At 39.0% G+C, this 26,439-nt stretch overlaps 1 protein-coding gene across 2 annotated transcripts in view; it reads right to left on the minus strand.

Moving 5' to 3' along the window:
* Positions 1 to 232: 232 nt before the first annotated feature.
* The window catches only part of SLC9A9 (solute carrier family 9 member A9), a 174,133-nt gene continuing 147,926 nt past the window's right edge, over positions 233 to 26,439 (minus strand). For both annotated transcript variants that reach the window (XM_059855398.1, XM_059855399.1), the window contains exons 15-16: positions 1,912 to 2,017; positions 233 to 1,416 (exon numbers count right to left, since the gene is read on the minus strand). In XM_059855398.1, coding sequence (XP_059711381.1) covers positions 1,195 to 1,416; positions 1,912 to 2,017 — 328 coding nt within the window. In that variant the 3' untranslated portion in view covers positions 233 to 1,194. The remainder of the gene's footprint in view (positions 1,417 to 1,911; positions 2,018 to 26,439) is intronic.

Below are 26,439 nucleotides of genomic sequence, written 5' to 3' on the forward strand. Positions count from 1 at the left end.
CTGTGTGCCAAAGCTATCTGTACTAATGCCTCACAGTATTTGACAGCCAGCTGTATGGCTGAGCAGTTAGTTATCCATTTACTGTCTTTATGCAGAACAATGAACACTTTGATACCTCTCTTATGTGGAGTGTGTCTTTCCCCACCCCCCCCCCCCCTTTTGTTTCTAGCCACCACAGTCCTCATTGCTAGCATAGCATCGAGTGCCCAGCATAAGAAGAGAGACAGACAAATTTATCCTTGGAGCAGGCAGTCTGAAGATATAATTGTTTTGCAGAAATATGTGATTAGAAACAACTCTTCTTAAACAGTAAAAGAAAAAGAAATATTTGAGTTCTTGAATCAAAGTATATGTTTAGAATTATCTTTGAAAACAACAAACCCTTTTCCCCCATTTAAGCTTTGTGTGTTGCCAAGCTGTAAGGACAAATGCCTTTTGGAAGAACTACTGGTTTTAAACAGTGGTTGTGCCCATTCAGTGCTGCCATGAAGGATGTTGCTGATTTCATACACCTCCATGTCTCCTACCATCAATGTGCAGTTTGTGGCAGCCTAGAGAAGCCCTCTGTGGACCAGGCTATAAGGTGCATTTAGAAAGAAAATATTTGGCTGGATGTCAGGACAAGTCTATACTGTGGGCATGAGGTTTTATCTATGAAGACTGAGGTGCTGCAAAGCATGTTTTAAGCATTTTCACATCACACGCTCCTTGGACAAGCAATCTTCTGCTTTTTCCTTATAAATGCAATAGCTACTGAGTAATTATGTGTGGATCTTGTCACGATCAGCAGTAGAAAAGAGCTGTCATTATGTGAGCATGAATGTTAGGAAGTTATTTCTCTCCATTTCAACTTACTGAAGACTCTAAGCAATACTCAAAGGCCTGTGTACATGAGAGTGGCAGAGTACAGCCAAGTGCTGAGACAAAACATGACTGCAATGGATTTACAGTAGGCTGGTACTGCCCTTTGCCTTCATCCAAAAAACTGATACAGTCATAAAAGCTGTATGTGATTGTAGTTATATGAATATGATAGCAAACTTCTTTCCTGGGAGGAGCAGGCTTTTAGTTGCTGAAATCTAAATTTTCTTTGATTTTTGTGCTTAGTACATTTTTTTCTGACCTCTTGTTTGCATAACAGGATCCTTTGTTTCATTGTTTTCATCTTCTTTCTTGTGATTAACATTACACTGCTCATGCCAATGAATTCTTCTGGGGTTGACCTGCAGTGTGTTGAAGCTGGAGTTTGTATCCTCCTAATCCTAGGTCTCCTTCCTGAATATCTTCCTTGCCTGTAGCCTGGCTGGAGGCTGTGCTGTCCTGTGCTGGCACTGCTGTGTGAGCAGACGAGTCATAGTTTTCAGTCAATTCATCATTATTGATGATATAAACTGTGTCTCCATCCTTCAGTTGGTCCTGTATTCAAACAAAGAAAAACATTTGTGGAAGAGAGGCTCTTGAGGGAGATTTTTTGTTGAAGCTTAAATGAACAAGAACTCTGCAATTTCACTTTCAGTTTGTTTCATTACTTGCTTATTTTCTCAGGTGTTCATTTACCATCTTGTTGATTAAAGCCAATAGTTGCTTACCATGTTCTGCTCTCAAGCAGTGTTGAGAAACATAACCTACCCTTCAGATGTTTTAGATAATTTCAGTGCTTAAATATTGCTGATGGGTAGCCAATACTTTCAGCATCTGGATAAATTATTTAGAATATATCACTCACATTTGAAGCTCACAGTATTTAGTGGCCATTCATGAAAATGCACCTTGTTGTCTTCACAACTGAAGAAATTGTATAGTGCTTAGCATTAAAAGTAAAAAGTTTTAGAAAAGGGACTGAAGTGTTCAATCTGCAGTGGCAGCTTTTGGCTAACACCTTGAGGACAATGAACCAAGCTGGGTACTTACCCCGTATGCCCTGGGGCTGGTCAGAAGCCTGGCAAGAGGGTTGCACCATTCAGGCAACGTTGATGTGAGGGGTGGCCCAGCGTGGGTTAGGAGAGGCTTTAGATATCTGTGAGGTTTGTTAAAGGACATTTGCAATAGACATACTGGTGGCAACGTGCTGCTCTATTACACTAAGAAATGTATTTTAAAGCACAAAAAAATAATCTAACTAAACAGAAATATATAAAAATACTATCTCTTTATGCCCCCCACCTCCCCCATTACCACATGCATTCACCTGTCATCAGTTTTGTTGAATATTTTTCAGTAACAGGAAAAAAACAACCTGAAAATTCCCCCAAAGCCCAAACCATTTGATGCTCAAACCCCGTCTTGAAAGGGTATCAGAATGGCTGAAGGGAATGTCATGGCATACATAATGCAGCAGGAGCTGAAACACAGGAAGTGTATACTAGATTGTCTCCTGATCAAATTGCATTAAAAAATCACACTTGGAGCAAGACACAAGAGTAAACAGGACAATTTAAGATGCCATTCTATCAGCTAATTTATATAAGAACAGTAGCAAATGTTTTCTTAAACACATATCTTTTGCCTTTTGTAAAATCAATATATTTCTTCAACAGACAAAGCATATTTCATCAAATATTAAATTCCTTTATCACTGGGGTGTAAGTAAGTTGTTCTCTGTAATACCTAATCTTCAGCATTCAATGCATTTCTTTTCCTCTTCATACATCAACTCTTCTCTACATAAAATTATGTAAGTTAGGAACAGGCTTTATGCTTTTGTCTCATACCTGCCTTTCCAGTCTTTTTTCCAGAAGTGCTTTATTGAGATAAAAGAAAAACCTGCTCATCTTGAGCAATTACATCATCTGCATGTCTGTCAATAGCAGCTCTCCCATGAGTCCTTCAAGTTGCCTTATCTTCTCTGCCACTTTTACTCACAAAGTAATTTTCAGTGTTCTTTGGGAAGCAGATCTGTCAGCTATTTTTGCTGCTAGGGAAAATTTACTTTATTGATTCGTCGTCCCACTTTCTCTCCCCTGCTCCTTTTGCTTTCTTGCTTGTGCCATCTTCCCCAATCTTTCTCCCTGCCTCCTTAAACAGGAAAGGAACAAATATAATAATAGTGATTCAGGTTCTGCAGCAATATTGTAGAAAGACTGAGTCTTGGGCCTGTCCACACCAGTGCCTCCTTTTCTTGCATTGTTGGCTGTTTATGGTATCACTGCTTAACACACAAAGCACAAATTCTTTATCCTGAAGTGATGTAAAATATGCTCCTGATCTCAGTAAAAAATTGGAAAGCTTAATAATTTGCTGTGTCCTATATACTACAGACATGGAATTTGCTTTATAGCGGTGTTTTTATGTGCACGTTTTGTATTTATTTTTAAAAGTTAAGCTGCTTTCTATTTATTTTTAAAAGTTAAGCTGCTTTCTATTTATTTTTAAAAGTTAAGTCAGAAGATTGGGTGATTTCTTCACCCAAGGTCATATACCAAGTTTGTGTGAAAAACTAATTGAGTCTACTTCAGAAAAAATGGTGAGATCCTAGTATAAATTCTTATCAGAACCATGATCAAGGTGCGAATCTCATGAGATCTAATTTTCTAGGGAAAGTTTAGATTTGTTTCACTTCTATTAGAGTAAAATCAAGCCAAAGAATCTTTTCTGATCCATTCCAAATTTTATCTGAAATCTCCAAACTGCCAGGTTGTTAAGAGCTATTATTAAAAAGCAAAGTATGAAAGCCATTAATTAGAGTTGCTCTGTTTTCAGCACTTCAGAAAAACCTAATTAAAAGACCAAAAATGGAAAACCAAGCTTCATTCTAGGTTTTTAATCTTTGGAAATATTTGCTTTGTTACTACAAACAACTTGAATTGTTTGAACTGAGTTGTCAGACTGAGCATAAAAAGTACAGGCTTGTAAAGGAAGTTGCATTTGATTATCCTGAGTTCTGTCTGCTCTGTCCTTTCATTCTTTTCCAGAATAGGTAATTGAAGATGAGTATTACTCTACCTTTCTTAATCTGATGTTGTCTGAGCTAGGCCTTACTTGTAAGCAGCCTTATAATTTCCTAATGAGCATTTATCCCACTCTGTAAAAATGAGTCCTCTTTTGCCCATGCTAGCCCTGAGCCTGACCACACAGAGTAGGAGGGGCTGTGTGCTGAAGCAGACAATCTACCCAGCCACCACAGGAATCTTCAGTCCCTTGAGCCACTACTACTTTTAGCATAAACTTTTGTCTGGCGTGTTTCACTGGCTGGCATTTATGTATGTGGATATTCTGAAGTTGAGTGATTCCTCCATTTTGCAACAGGTTCTCTAAATCCCCTTCATTTTGCATTTGCTCTGACACATTCATTGTGTGCTGTCCGTGCTTTGCTCTGAAGCCTCTTGAGATGCAGTTTAAAGTGAATGCAATTTTCTTGTGCTTGTTGTGTTGATTCTGTAATAAATTATTTATCTTTGTTCCTTATTTAACTAGTTATAATTCAGCCCACTCAAGGAACCTAAATTGCCCTGGCCTATTTTTCATTGTTTTAATAACCTATGCCATAAATGTTTCCTCTTTATAGTTGACACAGTTGCTTTATAGTATTACAGACATAATCACGTCGTTTAGGGCAGCATAAAAGAGGAAGAAAAATCTGTGTGCAGTGCTGGCATTTCAAAAGCATATCAGATGTGGGTCCTACAGCATTTTAAGGCTGGCAAGAAGCCTTATCACACTCCAGCTGCTCTGGTTGCATTTCCAGGGAGATGTAATTTAAATAGTGTAATAGAAAAAGGTAGATGTTGCACTAGGGCTGCTTTAAAAATTTGGAAAAACAAAGTGCAAACCTCTTGGCATAGCTGGGAAATTACAGTAAGACCAAACTGGTGCCTGCCCTGTTCAGGGATGGGGAGAAGAGAGCAGGGCAGAGCTGCTTTGCACTCCTGCCCTCCCTGGGCACACAGCTGCCTGTCTTAAAGAATGACATTAATATTGGAAAGGTGGCGACTGCTGGGGTGTGAAACTGGATTAAGGGTACCAGTGTAGGCACATGCAGAGGATTTTAATCCATATGTAATGCAGGGATGTTACCATGCCCTGCTTTTATAATCAAATACCCATTTTCCCATTGATCTCCCGGCTTCCACTCTCAGTTCACATACCCAGAAATGTTTACCCTGGTTTGCCTCATTGCTGTTTGAAACTGCCCAGGCAGTTTCAGTCTTGTCAGGCACAGTTCTCCTTGTCTCACTGAAACCAGGCTCAATATCTAAATCTGTTTCCTCAGTCCTGGTTCACCTTCTGTCTATTCTGAGTTTGACTGATCTGATGTCCTCTTTGCTCTAAGTGCAATGTATTAAATAATAATCTCATGAAGATTTATCAGGAATCAAACCATGAAATTACGATTTTTTTTAACATTGTCTGAAACAAGTATCTATTATTGAAATCTTCCTCCTGTGTAGCTCCTGCTTCACAAAGATACAGGTAACCTGAAAGGACATTTTTAAGTGAGAAGTCACTGGTAAATCTGAGGAGAAATGCTACTACCATCAGCCATATTGCAAAATGTTTAGCTTTTCCATCATGAGGAAAAACTGAAGATGTAAAGAAAAGTTCTGACTTAATATTAGGATGAACAATCAGAACCTAAAAATTTCTGTGACCACACTTTGTTTAATTGACATGTTCTATCAAATTTTGAGGATGTTGGTGAAAATCACTATCTTTTTGATAATATAGGATTAGCATGTTCAAATTGAGAAAGATATTCTGCCAAAAATGTTGCTGTTTAGACTTGGACTTCAGAGCTCATTTTCCTTTTGTTGGAGGAGCAAAATCCTAGCCCAGTCCTAATCCTAGCTCTGCTATGAAAAATATCATAGTAAGAGAGAGAGAATTTTCTGGGGGGGACACCTGCCCCCCAATAAACCAAACATAACAACAAAGGAATTCAAACCCAAGCACCTCACCCACCCCTCAACAAAGCAGCTGCCATGGTCCCAGGTGGAAATACATGTGGCAGCTCTGGAGAGGCCTGCATTTGTCCCCAAAGGTGGTTTGCCTTTTGCCTCATCACATAAAGGGGGCTCTGTAACTGAAGGCAAACCCATCCTCCTCAAAAGAAAATATGCTCACACTTCATTTACTATTAAAAACCCTCAAAGTATAGGAATTCTTGTGCTACTAATCAAAATCACATAGAACAATTTTTCAGTGGCTGTTTTCTTATATCAGACTGCTATAAGTGCACAATTATTGCATATGTTGTTTGGTATTCTGCTGCTAGGTGCTATGTTTCTGCTGCAGGCATGAATCTCTAGAAGTTAATGTCACCACACCTTTGTACAATGCATTTAAGATTTCTTGAGCTTTGCAGCTTTTTGTTTTAGAGTCCTTTAGGTGAATATTTTGGAGTCTCAATTTGTAGATTACTTAAGAGTTTTTAATACTACTTTTTGTTGTCTTTATGAAGAAATATAATTATGAAAGATATGAAAGTAAAGATGTCACTTCTAGTTTTTCAATCTGTTTTCTGTGATAAAGAGAACTCACATTTTTCTCTTTGTTTGAGTTCAGTTTGTGTGTGTTTTTTTTTAATGGATGATTTGGTATAAATTACATGTTAGCCTAGAGAGCAAACATTCCCATTTTGGTGGTGTTTGACAGGGAGCAGGCAAACCATGAAACTTTTCTCTGGCTGAGCTGTGCAGGTGGCTGGCTCCTGCTAACAGCTGGCTGAGATTCTTGGGGTGCAGTAGAGCACAGCCTGTGTGCAAGAGTGGGCTGGGGAGGCACGGAGACATCACCAGCTCTGCAGGGCATGTACAGCAGATTAAAATGCTCCAGAGGAGGAGAGGGGTTTTGAGGGAGCTCTCCTCCTGGCTCTTGCAAGAGAGGATGCTCTACCTGCTCTTGTGTACCGTGGAATTTGTAGAGAATGGGGAGTTGTCACCATAGACTGGTTGAAAAATTGGGTAATAGTTATGTTAGATGTAATTGATAGAATAACAGATGTGTATTTGAAAAACCCGTGAGATCTATGGTGATTTAATATGTAAAGATAAGTTAATCTGCACTGTGGAGGAAGCTGAGGAGGAATCACTAAATCTGGTATAAATTATATTTTAATTTTAACTTATAGCTGTTATTTGCAAATTCTGTTCTAGTTTTTTGTGACTTTTTAAAATCTTTTCAAGGAGTGGTTTTAAAAAAATTAGAGTCTTCTACTATTGTAACTTAAAATGTTAAACAATTGAAGATAAAAGGAATAATACTGTAGCTCTGCAAAGTCAAATCAACAGGTCTCTTTTTTTAAAAGATTCGTTCTTTCTGTCTTTGTCTTACTCATGTCTGAAAAAAGGGAGAGAAATGAAAATCCGTATTCATAAGATCTGGTTCAATGTGTATTTATGGGAAAGTCTGTCTGACTTAAATTCCAGATCCAGATGTAATGTCAGACCCTAAGAATTAACTCTGCATTTTTTGCAGAATAGGGCTAAAAATTTGCTGCTTTCAACTTTGAAACTGGAAGCATTGTAGAGATGTGGGCAAAATGGAGGAAGTTAGTGGAATTGATCTTAGTCACATCTTTTTATCTGTAAGTAGCTGCAGACTGAGAAGTGGCTTGTTCTCTTGTGTGTGCTGAGTAAAATGTCTGGGGTATTTGCAGACCACAGTCTTAGCTGATAGCTCCCTGAGGCAGAGCAGAAAACCCAGACAACTTACTCAAGTTATTTGAAGTCTATTATATCCTGAATTTAACGCCTCCATGTAAGTAAAAATCAGCGACCTAAATGGAAACCTGCTTATATAACTGATGAGTGGTAATGCAGCTACTCTTGAAAGTGGAAAGATAGAGCATGCAAAGGATGGAAGAATAGTCATATAGGATTAAAAAAGAATATATGAAGAGACAAATTAACATTAGAAAGAAGTTTGGAAAATGCAGGCTACACGAGGCAGATAAAGAACAGAAGAAAAACTTTCCCTGCCATCAGTTGTAGAGTAACAAGAAAATGTTACTTGTCTTTTTTTGTCTTCTTCTGACAAAAAACTAGCAACTGCCCCTCAAAATAGCCTCCCAACTCTCCCAAACAAAACAAGTGCTACCACCCCCATCACCAAAACAAAACCCCAAACAAATGAAAAGTACCAAAAGACTTTGAACTGACTACACAGCACCACCAGAGATGCATTGGAGTCAGATACACACAGTGGATAGGTAAGGCTGCTGCATGAATCACATCAATGTTCAGGACATGCATGGGACTTTGCTGAATAATGTGTGTGATTTTAAGTTGGCATCATTAGTATCCCCTATTTTCAGACAACTTTCAGCAGGATATCAGGCAGCCATCTAACCTGCCAGTCTTACTTTTCATCAGCAAAGAGAAATGGCCCAATCCAAGCCCATTAACTCCGGCACTGAAGGAGTCAGTCATAATTGGAATGACTTGAGATTAGGATGAGTTTCTTTCCCTTTCTTGACTGTAAAACAGTCTAAACAATTCAATTAGATGTAGATGCCTAATAATTATGTAAAACTCGGTGAAATGAATCTCGCTTCAGAACATGAGAATATAGATTTCCTAAGGGAAAATATAAGAAATCAACCACAATGTCCTCCATACCAAAGAAACTAGGAGTGTATAAAAGGCATCCATTTTCATAATTAGAAAGCACTACATGAAATACATCTAGAAGAAAAAGATAAAAAAGCATATAAATTTCTGTGTAAGAAGTATGGCACCAAACCCAGCAAACATAAATGTTTAGCTAGCGAGGACCTGAGTGAACATGGGATTCATAAAAAGAAATTTGACCTCGGAAAACTTAAAAGGATTTCCTGGCATGTTTTAAGGCATAGAAATTTCTCAGGACATTCCAAGACTGCTCTGTCTGTAGCTTGGCAATAGGGTTTATTTTCCTGCAGAAGAGGAACTTCTGCATATGGTACATGCAACATGATTACAGAACTGGAGATACCATTGGTATGAGTAAGATAAATTATTGCATTAGAAAGGATGAGCTCTGTTGTGACCTGGCTGTGCACAGGCCCTTAAAGCCTTAGTCTCTGGTGCCAGCTGCCCCAGGTGAGATCACTTTGAAGCTCTTCACTTCAAGTGCAGCTTTTGTATCAAACACTTGAACCCTGGTGCTGGCAGAGGGAACTAATTTAGAAGCGCAGGCAAGTTAGCACGGGTTTCTGCCCTCTCTGTGGAAGATTGTTTCATGAGATTGTCCTTGGTGTCACCACCAGGCAGAGAAGTATTCCAGAAAGCAGATGTGTGAAGAATGTGGACTGGCAGTGGTTACACCCCGTGCTAATGACAGTTTAATACCAGTGGCACCACAAATCTGATCATTTGCACAGTGCAGGGAGAATAAACCTTAAAAATTAAATGCAGGGAGAATAAACCTTAAAAATTAAATGCAGTGAAGTATACGTACAAATTGTTTTTGATCAGGTAAATTGCTTCAATATCACAGAGGATAAAAGAGAAGGTCTGATTCAAATAAAGTGAAAGCTTTCAGAAACCTTTCATCAATAAATTATGTCAGGTAAAATGAATCTGCAACAAGACAACTCCTGAGGATAGCAGTGGTTGTAGTGTCTCTACCCTGTAAAAGGAGAAGGAGGATGATGGAAGTAGAGGGTAACAAGAGAATAATGTGAGCAAGAGTTTCCAAACCAATGAGCAGCATTCTGCACAAACTAAAATACTGCAGTGAGAAAGCAAGGCAAGGAAATGGCTGCTAGAACTTTGTGAGTAACAGCTGCTAATAGTCTTGCTACGGGCCTCTGGTGATGGAGAGCTAAAGCCAAAGCACCAAAATTATGCTCAAATAGAAAAAGAATTATTTGGCATTTTTCAGGAAGTCAGATGAGATATTTAATCCAATACGTGAGATATAGCAGCATTATAATAGTTAAAATAGTTCACAGATCTGTGGAGAGGGTTTTTGAGAAATCTTCTGCTTCTGCATTTCCATGAGTCAAATGCTCTCAGAGTTTTAAAGGTACAACTTGAAAGGAAAATGCAATCCCTTATGAGAAAAATCCTGTAAAGAACTTCTTTTCTTGCAGGATTTAGTAGAAGGACAAGCAACGAATGTGGAAGAAGGCTTGGAGGAGCAATATCTCTTTTATTCAGATGCTTGCTTGTTTTAGTAAAGATTCTTAAAAAAAAATAGAAACAAAAGTGATCGTTCACTATATATTTTAGGAAAGAAAATCTGTATAAAGTTAATAGAATTTCTTTCTTTGTCAGAAGACTGGTATAAAGAATAAAACACAAGGTTGGTGTCACATCTAAGGGGAACAGTAGATCCAAGGAAAATGAAAATTCTGAGAAAGCTGTTTGGAGACTGTTTGGTACAGTGGTGAGGACAGACTGGAGTGCTGCTCTCTTAGCCCAGCATGAGTGTACAAACAGAACTTGTAATCAGGGCTGTGTGTGTCCCTGTGGAATGTAAAAGCAGGATCCCAACATGAGCTGTGCGGGGTGAAGCCCTTCAGCGAGCTGACAGCACCTGCATAACTTACAGTGTAGTCATGGAAATGTAGCATTGCTTGTTGTGTGATTGTGAGAAACCATGCTCATTCCAGATATGGAAGTAGATTCAGAAGCTGTGTGGCAAGATCAGGACACGGTTTAGCATTTTGCAGAAGTGTGTTTTACCCAGTAGCATGCTGTACCTCAGGGCAGATTGGTAATGAGTAAGAAGCACTGGGACTGGCTTAAAATAAGCAGTCCTTACATCTCCCTGTGCTGAACTGAGCTGCTGAGAGCAGAGCAACCTTTGTGAAGTCCTGCTAATAGAAAGTCTGTTTAGTTTAATGCATCCTCTGAATATCTCTACTCCTGTGAGCAGATTGGTCCAAGGACTGCGCTCAGACTCTCCAGCAGCTTTTTCCAGTGTGTAACCCATGTTATAGGCACAATTAGCTAGTTGGATGAAGTTGGAATTCTCTAATAGGTTTGTAAAGAAAACACATTAAGAAGGGGAGGGCTCAGTGTTGAAGATGTGAAGACACATTGCCCAGGAATAGGTTTTGCTGTGATCCAAAGAAAGCAGCCTTCTGGCAAGCCAGATCTTTGCTGTTGTAAGGATATTTTAATGCAGAGAAAGACCTGCTAGAAAGCCCTCACAAAATAACGTTCCCTAAGAGGTGTGGAAATTCTAGCGCAAAGAAAAAATGAGGATAATTAATTATGGTGCATATCTAAGAATAAAATAGGTTAGTGATCATGGAAAGAAATACGAGGTACTTATTCTAATATTAGTTTAAAATTCTGAATACTTAAGCCAGAATACTTTATGAAAAGTGCCAGATTAAAATAACAGAATAGAGGATACATATTAAGAGGTCAAACTGCCTTTTGATCAGCAGTGAATAAATGTAAATCAGAAATAGGAAAAGCCAGATCTCCAGCCAGGATGGCTCATCTCCCTGCTCCTGTCCCTGCACTAGTCTGGAGCAGGACAATGGTCTTGAGAGGGCCTGGGGCTTTCCTGTGAGCCCATGAATGCTGGCACACTGTGGGGGGGGACAGTGAGATGTGGTGGGCAAAGCTGGAGAAACGTGGGGCAGGACGTGGGTAGGAACGAGACAGATTTTTGCAAGTGTGAAAAGTGACTTCTGTGTTTGGCATCAGTCCCTTGTGTTGATTGCCAGTACACTGCACACACACACACTGGTGCTGCCCCTCACACAAAGACTGGCTGTGATAGAGGTGGGGAAAAGTACAGTACAGCATGAATGAGCATGATGTTTTCTCATTCTGTGTTTTATTTCAGAGGGAGAGGTCGCTTGTTAGGGTTTCTGTCATGAGCTGCTCATAGTACAAAAGCCAGAAATATCATGCATGAGCAGGTATAGCTATTCTGTGAACATGATTTGGTTAAGAAACACATTTATTGAGATCACTGTTTTTGTTTCCCATCTTTGACAAGTCTTGTGCTAACTCCTAATCTAGAGTGGATACCAAAACTTTGAGTTTGCCACTCAGATTTCACTCTAGTAACTTTTTTCGGTTCCAGATTCTTTCATAGTAGTTCTTGGTCCACTCTCAGGTAAGCTGATTAGTGAAGGATTTGAACTAAATTTCTGCAAGACATTAAATTATAATTTATAATAGAAATCTCGTTGATTGCTTAGTAGGAAATAATTCTGGGTTTAGATGCCAGACAGTTCAATGGAAAGCCAAAATTTTTCCAAGGGCTTTTTCATTCAGTTGAAAGCTGATTTTTCAGTTGAAAAAAATTTGACCAACACATTTAATACAGCTTTGTCTGACTTATGATAGTAGTCAAGGACAGAGATTTGTAAATATTTTGGATTGAGGATGGCTATGTATGTCTGACCTCTGTACTAAACAAAGTCTTTGAACCACTTTTGAAGGAAAAGGGTAGTTCAAGGACATGGAGTTACATGGAAAATTGGATAAAATGCAATGTGTTTTTAACAAAAGCCAATTGTGTCAGATTAGACCAGTATCTGTCTTTGATAAGAACTGTTTGCCTGGACAAGGTTGAAGTAGCAAATCAAATCTATATGTGTAGTTTTAAGTAAGGCACATAAAGTACGCTGCCTCACGGGATATTATTATTTGAGAGAGACAAAAGGGAATAGTATGCATTTGAAGACAGATAAGAAATTAATTTCCTGTTTAGCCAGCTTGGGTCCTCTTAGGGCATTTAGAAGGAGAAGAGAGAGCCTGAGGGGTGTGCCTCAGGCCCCAGTCCTGGCAATAGAGGGCTTTGAATCTCGTGGTGTTGCATGGCTGTCCTTTGCTGTGTTTGTGAATATCAGTTACTATAAAATATGTTATGCCCTCTCAGTATCATTCCCTCCTTGCTTTTCTTATTTCTAGTTGTTTTTCTCAGTATCACACTGATTGTCACTTACAGTAAAGCACTCTGACACATGAGAAGTGCCTGAGACGTGCAGGTTTCCTCTCCTGTCACTCTGGGGCACTGAGGCATTGTCCTGTGAACCTTCTCAGGTGAACAAACTGAAAGGAGCCTGTGACACATGAAGTGGAAGGAGTTTAAGATGCAGAAAGGTTGATAGCAGAGCACTCTTTTGACCTCACAGTTTTGACAAAGAACCTCTTAAAACATCATATCGAGAGGCAAGCAGAAGACTTTTTAACCTGAAAGAAAAGATGACAGCAGATTATCTTTTATGGCTGCAGTAACATTGTCTGAATGGTTAAATCAGCCTTCTGTGCTGGTGTAAAGATGGGATGGAACTCATAACAGACCTATCATCGTTTTGAGATTCTGTGTGTCAGGTTGTTTTATTGGCCTGCATCTCAGTTCTGTCACTGAGGAACCTGAGAGAACTCTTTCAATCTTTGGCCATAACCTGCTGAGCTACATCCATGTCACATTCTGTTCCTCACTTCAGCAATGTACAGAAAATACTCTGCAGTTTCCTTCAGGAATTCAGACTGGCAGGTCCCAGCTCCCAGGGAGCATCTGTGCCTCTGCTGTATCAACTCATTCTGGTTTACTCAATATTGCATGGTCTGTACCTGCAGGGTTTGACTTTCAGTTAAGGCGTGGTTGATCCCTCTGTGTGTGTGATAACATTATAGGGCAGCCTAGCAAAGGGCAGAAAATTCAAATACACAATACCAGTACTAATATTAGTTTGATTTTCTTATTGGCAGTGTAATGCCTTTTATGAGTTCAAATTGCTTTTAGCTGTTTGAACTCATATAAAAATTTCCATTTTGAATTTTTTTTGGTAAGGTTTTTAAGGGATGATTGTTTTCAAATACACTTGTGATTCACTTTCCTCCCTCCTCCAGTTCCAAACCTGTCCTAATGATCTTTGTCTTTTAGATGCCAAGATAAACTGTTGCACATGTTCATTTGTGCTTATACCTTGAAAATTAGTGTGAACTTGGAGGAGTTGGGAGGTGATGACAAGGAACAGCATCATTGGATAAATTTTGCAACTGGAAGATTCTGACCCTCTGTCAAGCAAGCTAGATGAAGGAGAGGAGGCTCATCAGCTTGTCATTTTGTACTGACTCCTGATGTTTGGCTGGAGAGTTGGCAGCTGAGCAAAGCCCTCAGTGGGCAGGTGGATAGAAAAAGTAGTAGCATGTGCACTGATCACTCAAACCCGAGCAAAAAATTTTTAAAGGAAAAAATAGCATTTGTGGCTAAACATTGGTTTGTACCATACTGTACATTGTATGCTGAATGAAAATAGTAGAGATATTTTCTAACTTTTGGAGGTGAAACATTGCAGCTCTAGAAAAAGAGCAAAGCCTTTAGGTGTGCTGCTGTTACTAAGAGTTACTAGATCCTGCTAAGGGGGTGTTGACTTATGCCCTAGATTGGAGACTTGGTGATGATATATTATTCTTAATCTCAGGGGGTTCACGTACACAATACGTCCTCCCTTTTTTGTTTCTTCTTCCTTTTCAGTCTTTCTTGTCTTTTTCCCTGGGTTTTCTACTTGACATAATTTTCACAGATGATCCCACCCCATTATTCCTCTCTTACTCAGGATTAAGCATTGTCCTTCTACCTCTGTTTGTCATCATTTTAGCAGATGTTATCTACCTCTTACATTTTCCAGACAGCATGTTCTTTGTGTTGTCCCTCCGACTTCCACTAAGTTTTCTTAAACAAATACTTAAGAAAAGCTTTAACTAGTTTGAGTTCCTTAAAGTATTATAATATTATATTAAAAATATGCTATATGATAGAGAGAGATATAGAAAGAAATTATCTGTATCTCTGTATGGTATTACATCTTGCAAGTTGCATCCTGTAGGGTGTGGGAAAACTTTGGTTTTTGTGCAATGTTGAGCACAGCAGAGCCTACAGTTTGTTACTGATTGTTCTGAGAACAAAGAGTATAGTAGTAATAATAAACAAATAAGCTGAAGATTTTTCATTAATATCGTGCAGGATTTTTTTGTCATGTTTATACACAGTCACTGTCATACCTCACCCCAAATGTTAAGTATAAAAAGAGATTTACAATTAAAATGTACTCACCAGTAAAGATCAAAATTAAAACTAGAAAAAGTACAATCCCATACCCTGAGAAATAACTAACAATTTGGGGTTTTTTTTCACTTTGTTTTCATTTTCTTTTCTTTCAGTACCCTTTTACCCAGTGCAGGAATGATTTCCTCAAAATGAGTTTCTCTTTGACTTTTGGGCATTAATGTGCCAATTTTCTTTCTGCTGCTGAATATTATCTGATTCTGAAGCTGGCTACAGTTGAATTAATGTTGCTGTCAATCACAGCTGCTTATCTGAGTCTTACTGGGGCTGAAATTGAAAATTCCTTAATAGTGTGGTGTCAGAGCTTAGGTATTTTCTCACCATGGCCAAAAGGTGTTGTTCCCTCCCTCCTTGCCCTCTGCATGCCCTATTCTGTGACAGCTGCAGTGGGTGCAGCCTCTGCCAAGCCTTGGGTTGAACCTGTGCATTTCACCTGTGAGAAGTGAGGGATGCAGTGGCAGGAAGGAGGTGTTAGGTGAGAGCAGGAACCAGCCAAGTTCTTCAGCTTTCCTCTTGCACTGCAGCAATGCTGTTGGTGCAGCAGCTGCTGGAAGGTGAAGCTGCTCTATCACACATGAAGATTCTGACCCAGTCTACCCAGCCTCTTTTCCTAGGTTTTGCAGGATGCAGCTTCCTTCCCCTCTACTGCACAGCTCCCAGGAGATGTTAGAATAACATAATGTCCAGATATCTGTCCTCAAACGAACAACTCAGTAATTAATAATTAATTTGCTAGCAAGGATTGTGTTTACAAGGACACTATAACTTTACATTGTGAGCAAAATTTGATGAAAGTTGTGCTGGGGAAAAAACGAAAGCTTTAAAGGGTGTTTATAAAGTTGTAGTGGGAAATAAAGTTATAGAAAAGAAACTAAACCAGCATGCAATTGTGAATTAGTGAGGAAGAACTCAACACACTAAACCCACCATTTTCTTTATAATCTTTATGATGGTGCTGTGCAAAGACATGATTAATTTTAATAGTTTTAAGATTTAAACAGTGTTTATGCATAGTATAGTATTAAGTCTAATTTCTACCCAGCTAAAACATTGATTTCTGCTCCTTCAGAGAAGTCCTAAAACAAAGATAAAAGAGCCTTTTTGCAGCTTATTTCATGCACCTTCTCTTTTGTATTTGATATAACGAGGTTGTGTCACATTCTCTATGGAAAATTTGGTTTAAATTGGTGAAGCATAGCATAAGCCAAAGCAGACACATGACTCCTAGCACAGCACAGTTTTGGTGTTTAGGAAGTCTTGGGAATCTATCAAATGCACAAGATTCAAAAATTGGAACTAGGGGGAAACGGTTTCTCTCAGACAGATTTTCAGACTCCTTTATCTGTTTACAGTTCTGAGTAAATATCCTCAGGTTTTGATTCTATGGGATTAATGTAATGATTCATATGAAACAGTTTGCAAAGTAGGTATAAGTTGTTTGGCTTGTTTCAGAAAAACTCTTGGAGTCCCATCCACATTAGAGTTATTTTGATGAAGACAAAGCATGCTGATGGGTACTGGAGCACACTGAATCCCATTAGCCCACTTGTATGTGTGCACAGATGAATCTATTCACACCAGGAGCCAGTGCAGAACAGATGTTACCTTTGAAAAATTGATTTGTTCATAGAGTTTATTTATTCTGTTTGTACTATTAAACTTTGGCATCTGTCCAAAGAACTGCTAGGATGCTCAGACTTTTTGCTGTGTTTTGCTATTTAATTTGTTAGCTTTAAACACATTCATATTCAGGGCTGTACCACTGAAACTTAAATCAGGTAATTCAATCATAAATTAGGTACACTGAGTGTCTAGTGCACTAAAGGTGTCCACTGAAGGTTTTGCTTGACTTTAAGTCAGTTTTAAAATATCTCTATGGAGCCAGTGTTACTTTGAATAAAGATTGGGTGGAAGTTCTCCACCTGCTTAATGGGGTAATGCTGGGAACAGGGGAAGAGAGACATTTCACAAGTAACATTACAGACCAGCAGTCACATAAACCAAACTGCCAGATGAAAATAGCAAGCCTATGCAACACAGTCCTGCAAAGATGGATTGCTTCCCTTTCCCCTTATCCTGTCTAGCCAGTGTGACTGGGCCAGACTTAGTTCTGAAACAGGAATACCCTCTGCCACTGCCTGGGCTGCAGACACCTCTTTTAAAAACAGAGAAGGAAGTACCTAATTTTTGCAATCAGCAGTGAACCAAGGGTGGTGGTAATTACACAATAATGTAGAAAAGGTAATGAACACTTAGATGTAGTTATGATGTTGTTATAATAGGTCAGGGGGTGCAGTTGTATGGTCCTTGTTGAGAAACCATTTTCTCAGCAAGCCCCTGACCTTCTCATTTGTGTAGGTGCTATGTAGTGTGCAGAGAAGTTATGGAGCTCCATCTGCTGAGGTTCTCTAAAGTCTTTATGAAATATGTTTGTGAAACAGATTCTTTGGGATATTTGGGTGTTGTCACAGTCAGCACTGCATCACCTAAGTGCCAGACCCCAAAGTGCCTGTGGGACTGGTGAGCTTTGTGTTCTATTGTAACAAGGCTTAGTCATAAAGAGAGTTTAGAGTCCTGATGAGTGAAAATTCCCTGAAGCTACATCAAAATGAGATGCTGAGAGAGGGTGGGATGCAAAAGTTCCTCTCCCTGTTTAGCTCTCTGCTCTGGGGGGCACTGACATCAGTGGATCTGCCTTGGGTTTCGAACTAGAATCTTGTGTTAGATATTCTCTGTGGAAAGCACTGCTGCCTCCCAGAACCCCAGACACCTCATGGCCCAGGGGAACTGAGCCCATTCCAAAGCCTTGTTTCACATTTACTCTGTCTCATCCAGAGTTGCAAGGTGAACCACAGTGAGGCCTCCATGGCATTCTGTGATAGCCTCTGAGGGTCCCATCTGTGATAGCAGTGGTAGTAGTGGTACTATTTACCTATTTAGATGTAAGCCTCAATTTTCCTCATATGAGGCAAAGACAGGCTTCAGTGCATTCATCTCTCTGCCTCAGGGACTATTTAATCATTTAGACAGGGTATAGTTGTTCTATTGTGAGAAACCAAGAGAACTCTGTACCTGAAAGGGCTTTCCAAAAATTGGGATTCATTCTCTGATGCAAACATGTGGCTCTTTATGGCTTAAATAGCCAGTGAGCTCTGCTGGGATGGGGAAAAGCTACCCTCAAAGGGTCTTGTCCTCTTGTGAGCACACCTACAGAATAGCAGCAGAGTGGCAGCATAGGCAGGGGATGCCAGCCTTCAGGCATGCTCCAGGACAGCAGCTGGGTTGAAGGCTTTGCCTGCTGGTGGCAATACAGATATCTGGGCCAGGAATTTACCACCACAGAATGTAGGTGCTTCTGGAAACTGTTCACAAATAAAGAGTAGCATGTCTGCCATTTAGGTTAGTAACCATCACCATTTGTAAAGGCTGGGAAGCTTCTAACTTCTTTTGGATGCTTTTCCTGGAAATTTTAGAACCCTGGTATACTGCTTCTCATGCCCTTGTATAATTATACTTGGGTACACTGAAAGTTTGTTCTTGAATCCAAGTTTTGTTCTTTTGGGTTTATCCTATGAATCATGCTATAGCTCTATGAAACAAGCTTACAGCCCTAAATATATCAGGAGCATAATGTATATAAATTTTATTTTAGCTCAGCACTGCAACCATTTTAGAGAATTATTTACACAGAGAAGCACAATAATATAAGAAATACATCATGTGAGATGTCTATGCAAATCAAGTCAGTATATACTAAAACCCAAGAAATAATTGATGCCCTTGGGTGACAGACTAAAGAGGAAATAGAAAAGTGAGAAATAGCATAATAAATCTAAGTATCATTAGAATTAGGAAATCTGTTTAGGATATCTGCCTGCAAAAATGGAAGACTATTTTATGAAATTTTATTTACATTAGATAGCCAAGAAGACTATTTACTGTGCAAAAATGGCAGTTATTCTTTAACTTTGGTTTGGTCTTCTCTGCTTTCAAATTCAGCATGGTCCAGTGCTGAGTGCACTGATTTCTGCAGGCTTAGATGCTTATCCAGAAGTTATTGTCAAGTCACGCTAAGGATTTCCTGTACTGAAAAAGCCAGGTGTGTGGGGCATGGCATTTTGTAATAAAGTGGTCCCCCTTTCCCAAGGGGTTAACTGCTTTTTTCTTCTTAGTATCCAGATAGACCTATCCTTTGTGTGTTTGAAGCTGGATACTAAGAAAAGAGGCTGCTGTAGTCAGAAGGAAAGGTGTTCATAGCAAATACATACAGAAAAAACCCCATAGCTAAATGAGTATTTTGGGGGGGAAAAAAGTAGCCTAACAACTCCATTTTGCCACGTGAGGTAGTTCTGCTGTAGGAATATATTTTATTCTCCTAGTATCACTTTAAAACATTAGGCAAGTGGAGTAATTAGCTCTGCTAATTAATCAGAAATAGATGGACCTGTCCTCTCAACATGTTCTGTCTTTACAAGTCTTGAAGCATTCCTTCACCAACCAGCCTGCTCAGTCCAGAGCCTGCTCCCCAGCAGCCAGGACTGTGGAAAGGCAATATCCTAAATGGATCAAGCTACTGAGAAAAGCAGGAAAGCAGAGACAGCTGGTAGCCCTGGAGACTTTCAGTGGGAACACACAGAGAAGGGGAGGACTGCCTAATTTCCTTCCCTGCTCCCTCTGATCAGGTCAGCATTTTGGTCAGTCACAGAAAAAACAAACATCCTGTATGTAGCTTTTCCCTGCTAGTTTTTTGCCTTTTCCTGGCTTCTGTTCCAGGCACTTTTCTCTTTCCCTATAACTCACTTTTTTAATGCAGAGGTAATACCTTTTTTTTTTTTTTTTTGACATTCAGAATTACATTCAAAATTTCTGCATTTAATATACTACACTGTAACTGACGAGTAATGTGTTTTACTGTTTTTTTTTCTTTGCATCTAAATGCACAAATACTTCAAAAATATATTTGACCTTTGTGATTATAAAACCTGAAATTTGTTTTGGATGTTTTTACATTCTGCTTTTCTCTGTTAACTGAACATTGTTATGATTGAATTAGGTTTGTGTGGTGCGTTTCAAATGTCTTGTATTGTTTTGAATACATGTTGGCTTTGTGGATTAGTTAAAACTTACTCTAGCTTTTAGAAACACAAGAACTGATGCCCCAGCTTGATATCTGTCCAAGGAACACCAGGAAAAATTCAAGTTTCTACTCTTGAATCAAAACATATTTTTTAGTTGAGACCTGAAATATGTTTACTAATCTCCTGCTTTGCTGAAAGCATATTCTTCATTGAGAAAAAAATCCTTAGTGTTGTTTGACAGTTATTGCAGTATGAGTAAGCACAAAGATCTATTTTATTTTTCCTTCTAGCTTGGATTTACTGCCAGGCATCAGATTTAATAGTAGGGACTTAACATCTTGTTAGGCAGTATAAAAATTTTATCTAGCATTATGCATTTATCCTATAATTCAATGATAGTTGAGACACATTCTGTCTCTCCTAGGAGGAACCCTCAGATACTTCTACTCAGGACAGAAATTAGTTCAGTAATTTTACATCTTAATTTTAAAAAGCGCTTAAAATGGAAAATAATTGCTTGATACCTCATATGTGAAGATACTACGTATCTGTACTCTGTTCTGAAGTTCATGAGATGTCTTCCCCACCTGTCAAAGCAACAGGACCTAATTCTTCTTCATATGGCAGATGTCACTGCAGGTATAGACATGCCATCGTGCTGTGGTGTGAGGGCACAGTGTCCTTGAGAAACTTAAAAGAAAAAGAAGAAATAGTCTGTCTTCAAGAAGGTCTTCTTGATCTGGTAGATAAATGCTACTAGATCAACACTGATGATGGCAGCATAACAAATCACACAATATTGTGTTGGAAGGGACCCATCAGGATCGCTGAGTGCAGCTCCTAGCCCTGCACAGGACAGCCCAGGAATCACACCCTGTGCCTGAGAACCTTGCCCAAACACTTCTGAGCTCTGCCAGGCTGATGCTGTGAGAGAGCATCATGGAGAGCCTGTTCCAGTGCCCAACCACCCTCTGGGTCAAGAACCTTTGTTCTAATGCCCAGCCTGAACCTCCCCTGACACAACTTCAGGCCATTCCCTCAATCCTGTCACTGGTCAGCACAGGGCAGAGATCAGAGCCTGCCTTTCCTCTTCCCCTCATGAGGAAGCTGTAACTGCACTGAGGTGTTCCCTCAATCTCCTCTTCTCCAGGCTGAACATAAAAAAGTGACCTCAGCTGCTCCTCATATGGCTACATATGGCTGGTCTGTTTTAGATTGGCAGACAGTACTGGCTTCTTCACAGAAATATGACAAATGAAAGGGCAGATGGGGAAGACATTGCTCTGGGATTCTCATAATGATATTAGATAAAATTCAGAGCTCCTCCATGAAGTTCAAGATAAGGAAAATAAATCTAGAATACAATAAGGATACCTGAAGGTCACGTAAGTATGTCAGCCTACTGTAAAGAGAGAGCTTTTGAGATGAGATTCAAAGATAGCAAACCAGAGAAAATGTCATAAAATGCAGATTAATAGGAGCAGAATATAAGGCTGTGCCAACTTTTAAAATTTCTTCTAAATCTAGGGAAGCTAGTTAAGAACCAGAGCTTGGATCTATTTAGTTAATCTGTGAAGACTCTATGTGGTGAGATAAATCAGGTTCTCAAAGACCAGCATTTTACACAAGCTTCACTTAGTTCAAAAAGTTGCCAGTTAGTAGTTAATATTTTATTTATCTGAATAGTGAAAGAAGGTGCATTTTACTCCCTTTCTTACTACCTGTGGCACTTTAAAGGAATTTGCCCAAGTTATATTAGTGCAAAGAAAATAATAACCTGGTGAGAGCTGAAGTGAAAGAAACGCACAGCACCTCTCAAGTAACAACGAGTGCTCACCTGGCTTTTCCAGGACTGACCAAGGCTGACATTCCAGCTGCAGAAACCAGTGAATTGTTCCCTTAAAAAACATATACATCATTTTTCCTCCCTTACTTGGAAAGAAGAGTGAGAAGAAAAATGTACAGTAATCCATGGAAAGGGGAAAAGTCTAACATGAATTTTCAAACAGCAGATGTAATCATATTAACTTTTGGGAAATGATATATTTTTAGTTATTGTAAGGTGTTTGTAGAATATGAAATTGTACTTTGTGTTTGTAGTGAGCAGGGAAATAGGAATACACATCTTTTAATGTTGGCAAGCGTGTGCAGTTTGGAAAGGACAGCTGAAATAAATTTTTTTTCCCAGTAGGAAGGACTCTGAAGTCATCAGGCTTCCACACATAAGTAGGTCAAGAAAGACTTCTTCCAAAATTTTTACTTTTTAGCTGCAAACAGGAAACTATTCTTCATTTTTATGTCCAAAAGGCCATACTAAACCTGACCTCAAGCTTATTTACAGTTTTACTTGACCTTTTTTTAGAATCCCTTCTGCTAGAAAATTGCCTTTTGTTGTCACTAAAAATATACTTCACTGTCACAATGAGTCAGTATTCAAAGAGAAAAGCTTTCAGTCCAGTACAGAGCTGCAGTGGAATCCTGACTTCAGTGATGTCAGTGGAAATGTTTCCGCCTATTCTGATACCACTAATATTTTCTTCCACCTACTTTATGATGCCAAATGCTTTACTTACATTTTTTTTCCCTTCTGTTTTTTTCCTCTGGATTACAAAAACCCCATTTTTTTCAATGGAGCAGTATATGTGTTTGTAGATATAGAAACATTCAGTTCTGCATTTATGGAGTGGCAGATTGTCTAACTGGCATTCTTCATCACTCCCCTCTTTATGAAAGAAATGGGATTACTTTTGCTTCTCTTTAATTGTTTAAGATGTGCACAAAAGCAGAATTCACAAACTTGCTTCTCATTCTGTTATTTCTTCTAAATATCAACCTATTTATTTTTGCTGCCTGCAAGCAGCACACTTGATAGCATAAGAAATGCTCACTGGCCAGTTTTGTGTCTTGCTTCTCTCATGACAGGAAATCTGATGAGAAAGTTTTGATAAGAGATGGAACAATAGCAAAATAGAGACCTATGAAGTTAATGTTTTCTTTCTTTCCAACAGTTTAAAACATTCTAGGTATTTTTTTTCCTCCAGACTGTCTTCCATACCATGAACACTTTTCCTTTCTATTGGCAAGTACTTTTATAACTATTACTTGTGGAGAGGAAAAAATCCTTACAAAAAGTGTGAATCATCTTTGAAAGCAAAGTTGCAGGTGCAATTTACTGTTACTGCGTCTGTAGAAATGAATATCTGGTACTTAAAGGCTCTGTGCTGTGGTTTATTCAGCTGCAAAAAGGCAACAGCTATATTTATCTCATACATGCTTTTGAAAGAATAAATATTGTAGGGTGAGTTGAGACTTGTGCTGACAGACTCTTCTTACACATGCATTAAAGGCCTTTGGTTTGAAAATTTGGTCGAAAGAGGCCCAAATCTGTGTATTGAGAGATAAAAAGCTTCCCTTGACTTCACTGGTGCTGATCATGTTCCATGCAACTTTGGCAAGTTACACAGTGAAACTGCTTAGACTCTGGGCACAGAAGTCCAAACTTTGCCTTGTAAATCTCTGTCATATGCTAAAATTTGTGATAAGTAGAAATTTCCTTAACATTCTTCTCAGAAGTTCAGGGTATTTCTAATTCAGCAGTTCTCAAGCAGTTCTCAAATATTTAGTGTATTTTTTGAAATTTGAGCCATTTTTAAAGGGGAGAAAAAAAATCATAGAAGTTGGGCAATATTCTTGCTTTTTATGTCCAAGCAGTATTAACAAATTAAGACATATAGCAGCAGCATGAAAACAAACTTGCATAGTGTTTTGACATGTGCATCTCATGGAAGGATTGCTAATTGGTGAAAATGCCAATCATTACAGAAAGTGATTCATGCTCAGGGGTGGATGATATCTACTGGTGCCACATGGCATAGAATCAATGCTGTGGGAACCAGTCATGACCAATATTTGAAGTATTTGGGAGAGATTTCAGCATTCAAAATAGGACCTCCATAGAAATAAAAAGCACAGAAAAGGGAGAGTTGTTTTTTAGGGGAACATTGGTGTAAAGAACAACAAGAAATTGCTGAAAGGAAGAAAAAAAATCGATGTATCCATATTTTCTTAAAAAGGAAAAATGATGCCACTTGCCCACTCTAGGGTCATACAGTGGTGTTGAAGAATCACCACAGACAGTCTCCATGGGAGTGGTGTGGTGTTAGTGCCAAAAAAAAAAAAACAAAAAAAAAAACCAAAATCACGTAATCTTTTGCCTATCCTTACCTCCCAAGTCTGGAGACAAAGCTTACCTCAGTGTCTGAGGACCTCTCAGCTCCATGAGGCAGGACATTGTTTGGTTTCTGTTATGCCAAAGTTCATTCTTCTGGTTTGTCCCTTATCCTCCAGCTGCAGTGATGTCCTGGGTGCAGCCTCCCCAGGCTGCTCCTGCTGCCACAGTGGGAGCAGCAGGGCTCCCAGGGGATCATCCTTGGGAGCTGACCCAGCTGTCAGGACAGCACTGCTCTGCTGGGAGCAGACAGGCAAGGCTTGTCATAGCCATTACACCCATGAGGATACAGAACTTGCTCTCCTCTGTCAGGGATAAAGAGCCACTGAAGTTTCATTAATGGGGCATTATCAAGTGCTTGTGAGCATCATAAAATAAGCTTCCATTCACACGAGGTGAACAGTTTGCCTTCTCCACTGGCTGTTAGTCACAGCCTGTTGGTGTTAGAGCTTACAGTTTGCTAAGCAGTGGCCATGCTGGGGTATATTTAACTGAAGAATGAGAAACATTGAGAGATGTGCACTTGAATTGTAAGGAACAACATTTAAAAAAAGTCTCTAAGTGAGATATAAGCTAAGATGTGTTGTAGGAACAAAGGGCTGATTTTCAAATGGAGGACAACTCAGTGCTCTTGGGGGTTGGGGTAGGGAAGAAATTGAGCTACTTCAGTTTCATAGATTACCAAGACACAATTTTCTTAATGGAGTAGTGGGCAGAACCTTTTCTTCCTGCATCCTTTGCAGAGAATTCTCTGCCTAGGGAACTTTTCCAGGTACTAGAGAAAATACCTCAGTGAGCTTTTCTGAATTGCAAGTTTGCTGGCTTGTAATTTTCAGGCTGGAGGAGGAGAGCCATGTTTAAATATGTGATCCTGTATTTCTTCCCTTATAGATCAGTTCAAAGTACTGCGAATTGTCCTAGTGAGGAAGAGTGGAGATAATGACACTGGTGGGAGGCTTTGTGTGTAATTATGGAAGTTGCCTTCCACAGTAAATAGAGAGGTTTTGAATGGCTGATTTTGGAATTGTACTGTATTGTATGTGGCTTAACTATTATTTATGAAAAGGGTTGTTCTAAGTTTTCACATATATCTAATTCATGCCATTTTACATCCATGAAACTGAAAAAAAATGTACTATGTGCATATGTACAATAAAATCTGCATGTAGCACTTCAAACCGGTGTTTGAGGCAACATTAAAATCTGAAAATGCTGTGATAATACTGAGAAAATGAATGCCTGCAATAAAGGTAATGGATCTATGAAAAGAATACCTGTTGATTTATGGAAATCTTTTAACTTACAGAGTGGGGCTGATCAAAGTCTTGTTTCTTCTATGCAGATGGTGTTATTAAATAATAGATGACATGCCATAGTTTAGATTCTTCCAATAAAACCATGTAGACTGATCAAAAGAACAGGATCTCACTGATTTTTTTTTTTTTTTTTTTTTTGGTGAAGATTTTACATCACTCTTAGCACCCCAATGAAACAACTGGAAGGGGTCACCAAGGAAAGTTCCGCCCTCAGTTACAGCAATTCTAAGGCAGAGTAACTGACTCCATCTGTGCTGGGTTCAGCACTTGGAGCAAGAGCTAAGTTATGTCAGGAGTCACATCAATTCCATTCATTCCAAAGGGCTTATTTTGGATTTACTTTTTTATTGGGCCATTTGTTATTTGATTGATGCTAATACAAGATGGCAATGAATGTGTGCTATTTTTACATGTAATTCAGCTATATACTTTTCCTTTATGCTGTTTTTAGAACAATTTGTGTAACTGTAATTTTTTTTTTTAAACAGATCAAAAAAGTCACCTGTGTGCTCTAATGCCATGCCTTTTACAAGTGTGGTTGATGTACAGTCTAGGGGGACTAGTTGAAATTCTTTGCAAAATCATTATACCTCCTGACCTTCCAAGCTCTTTATCATTAACTGTGATTTTTTTTTTTTTTTCTGGAAGACTTTACTCACCTCTTTTGTTTCCTCTTCCCTGAAATTTGTGCACTCTAGCAGCAGTCATCAAAACTGCAGGTATTAAGGCACAGGGTACAGAATCACAGGAATCCAATAATCTGACTGTGATAGATTGTAGCTCATGAGAATTAGTCTTGAGCATTGTTGGATTGTTACAGTTTTGCACACAGCAGCTCTAAAAAATGCTC

The sequence above is a fragment of the Haemorhous mexicanus genome, chromosome 10 (assembly GCF_027477595.1).
Source record: "Haemorhous mexicanus isolate bHaeMex1 chromosome 10, bHaeMex1.pri, whole genome shotgun sequence".
Lineage (NCBI taxonomy): Eukaryota > Metazoa > Chordata > Aves > Passeriformes > Fringillidae > Haemorhous > Haemorhous mexicanus.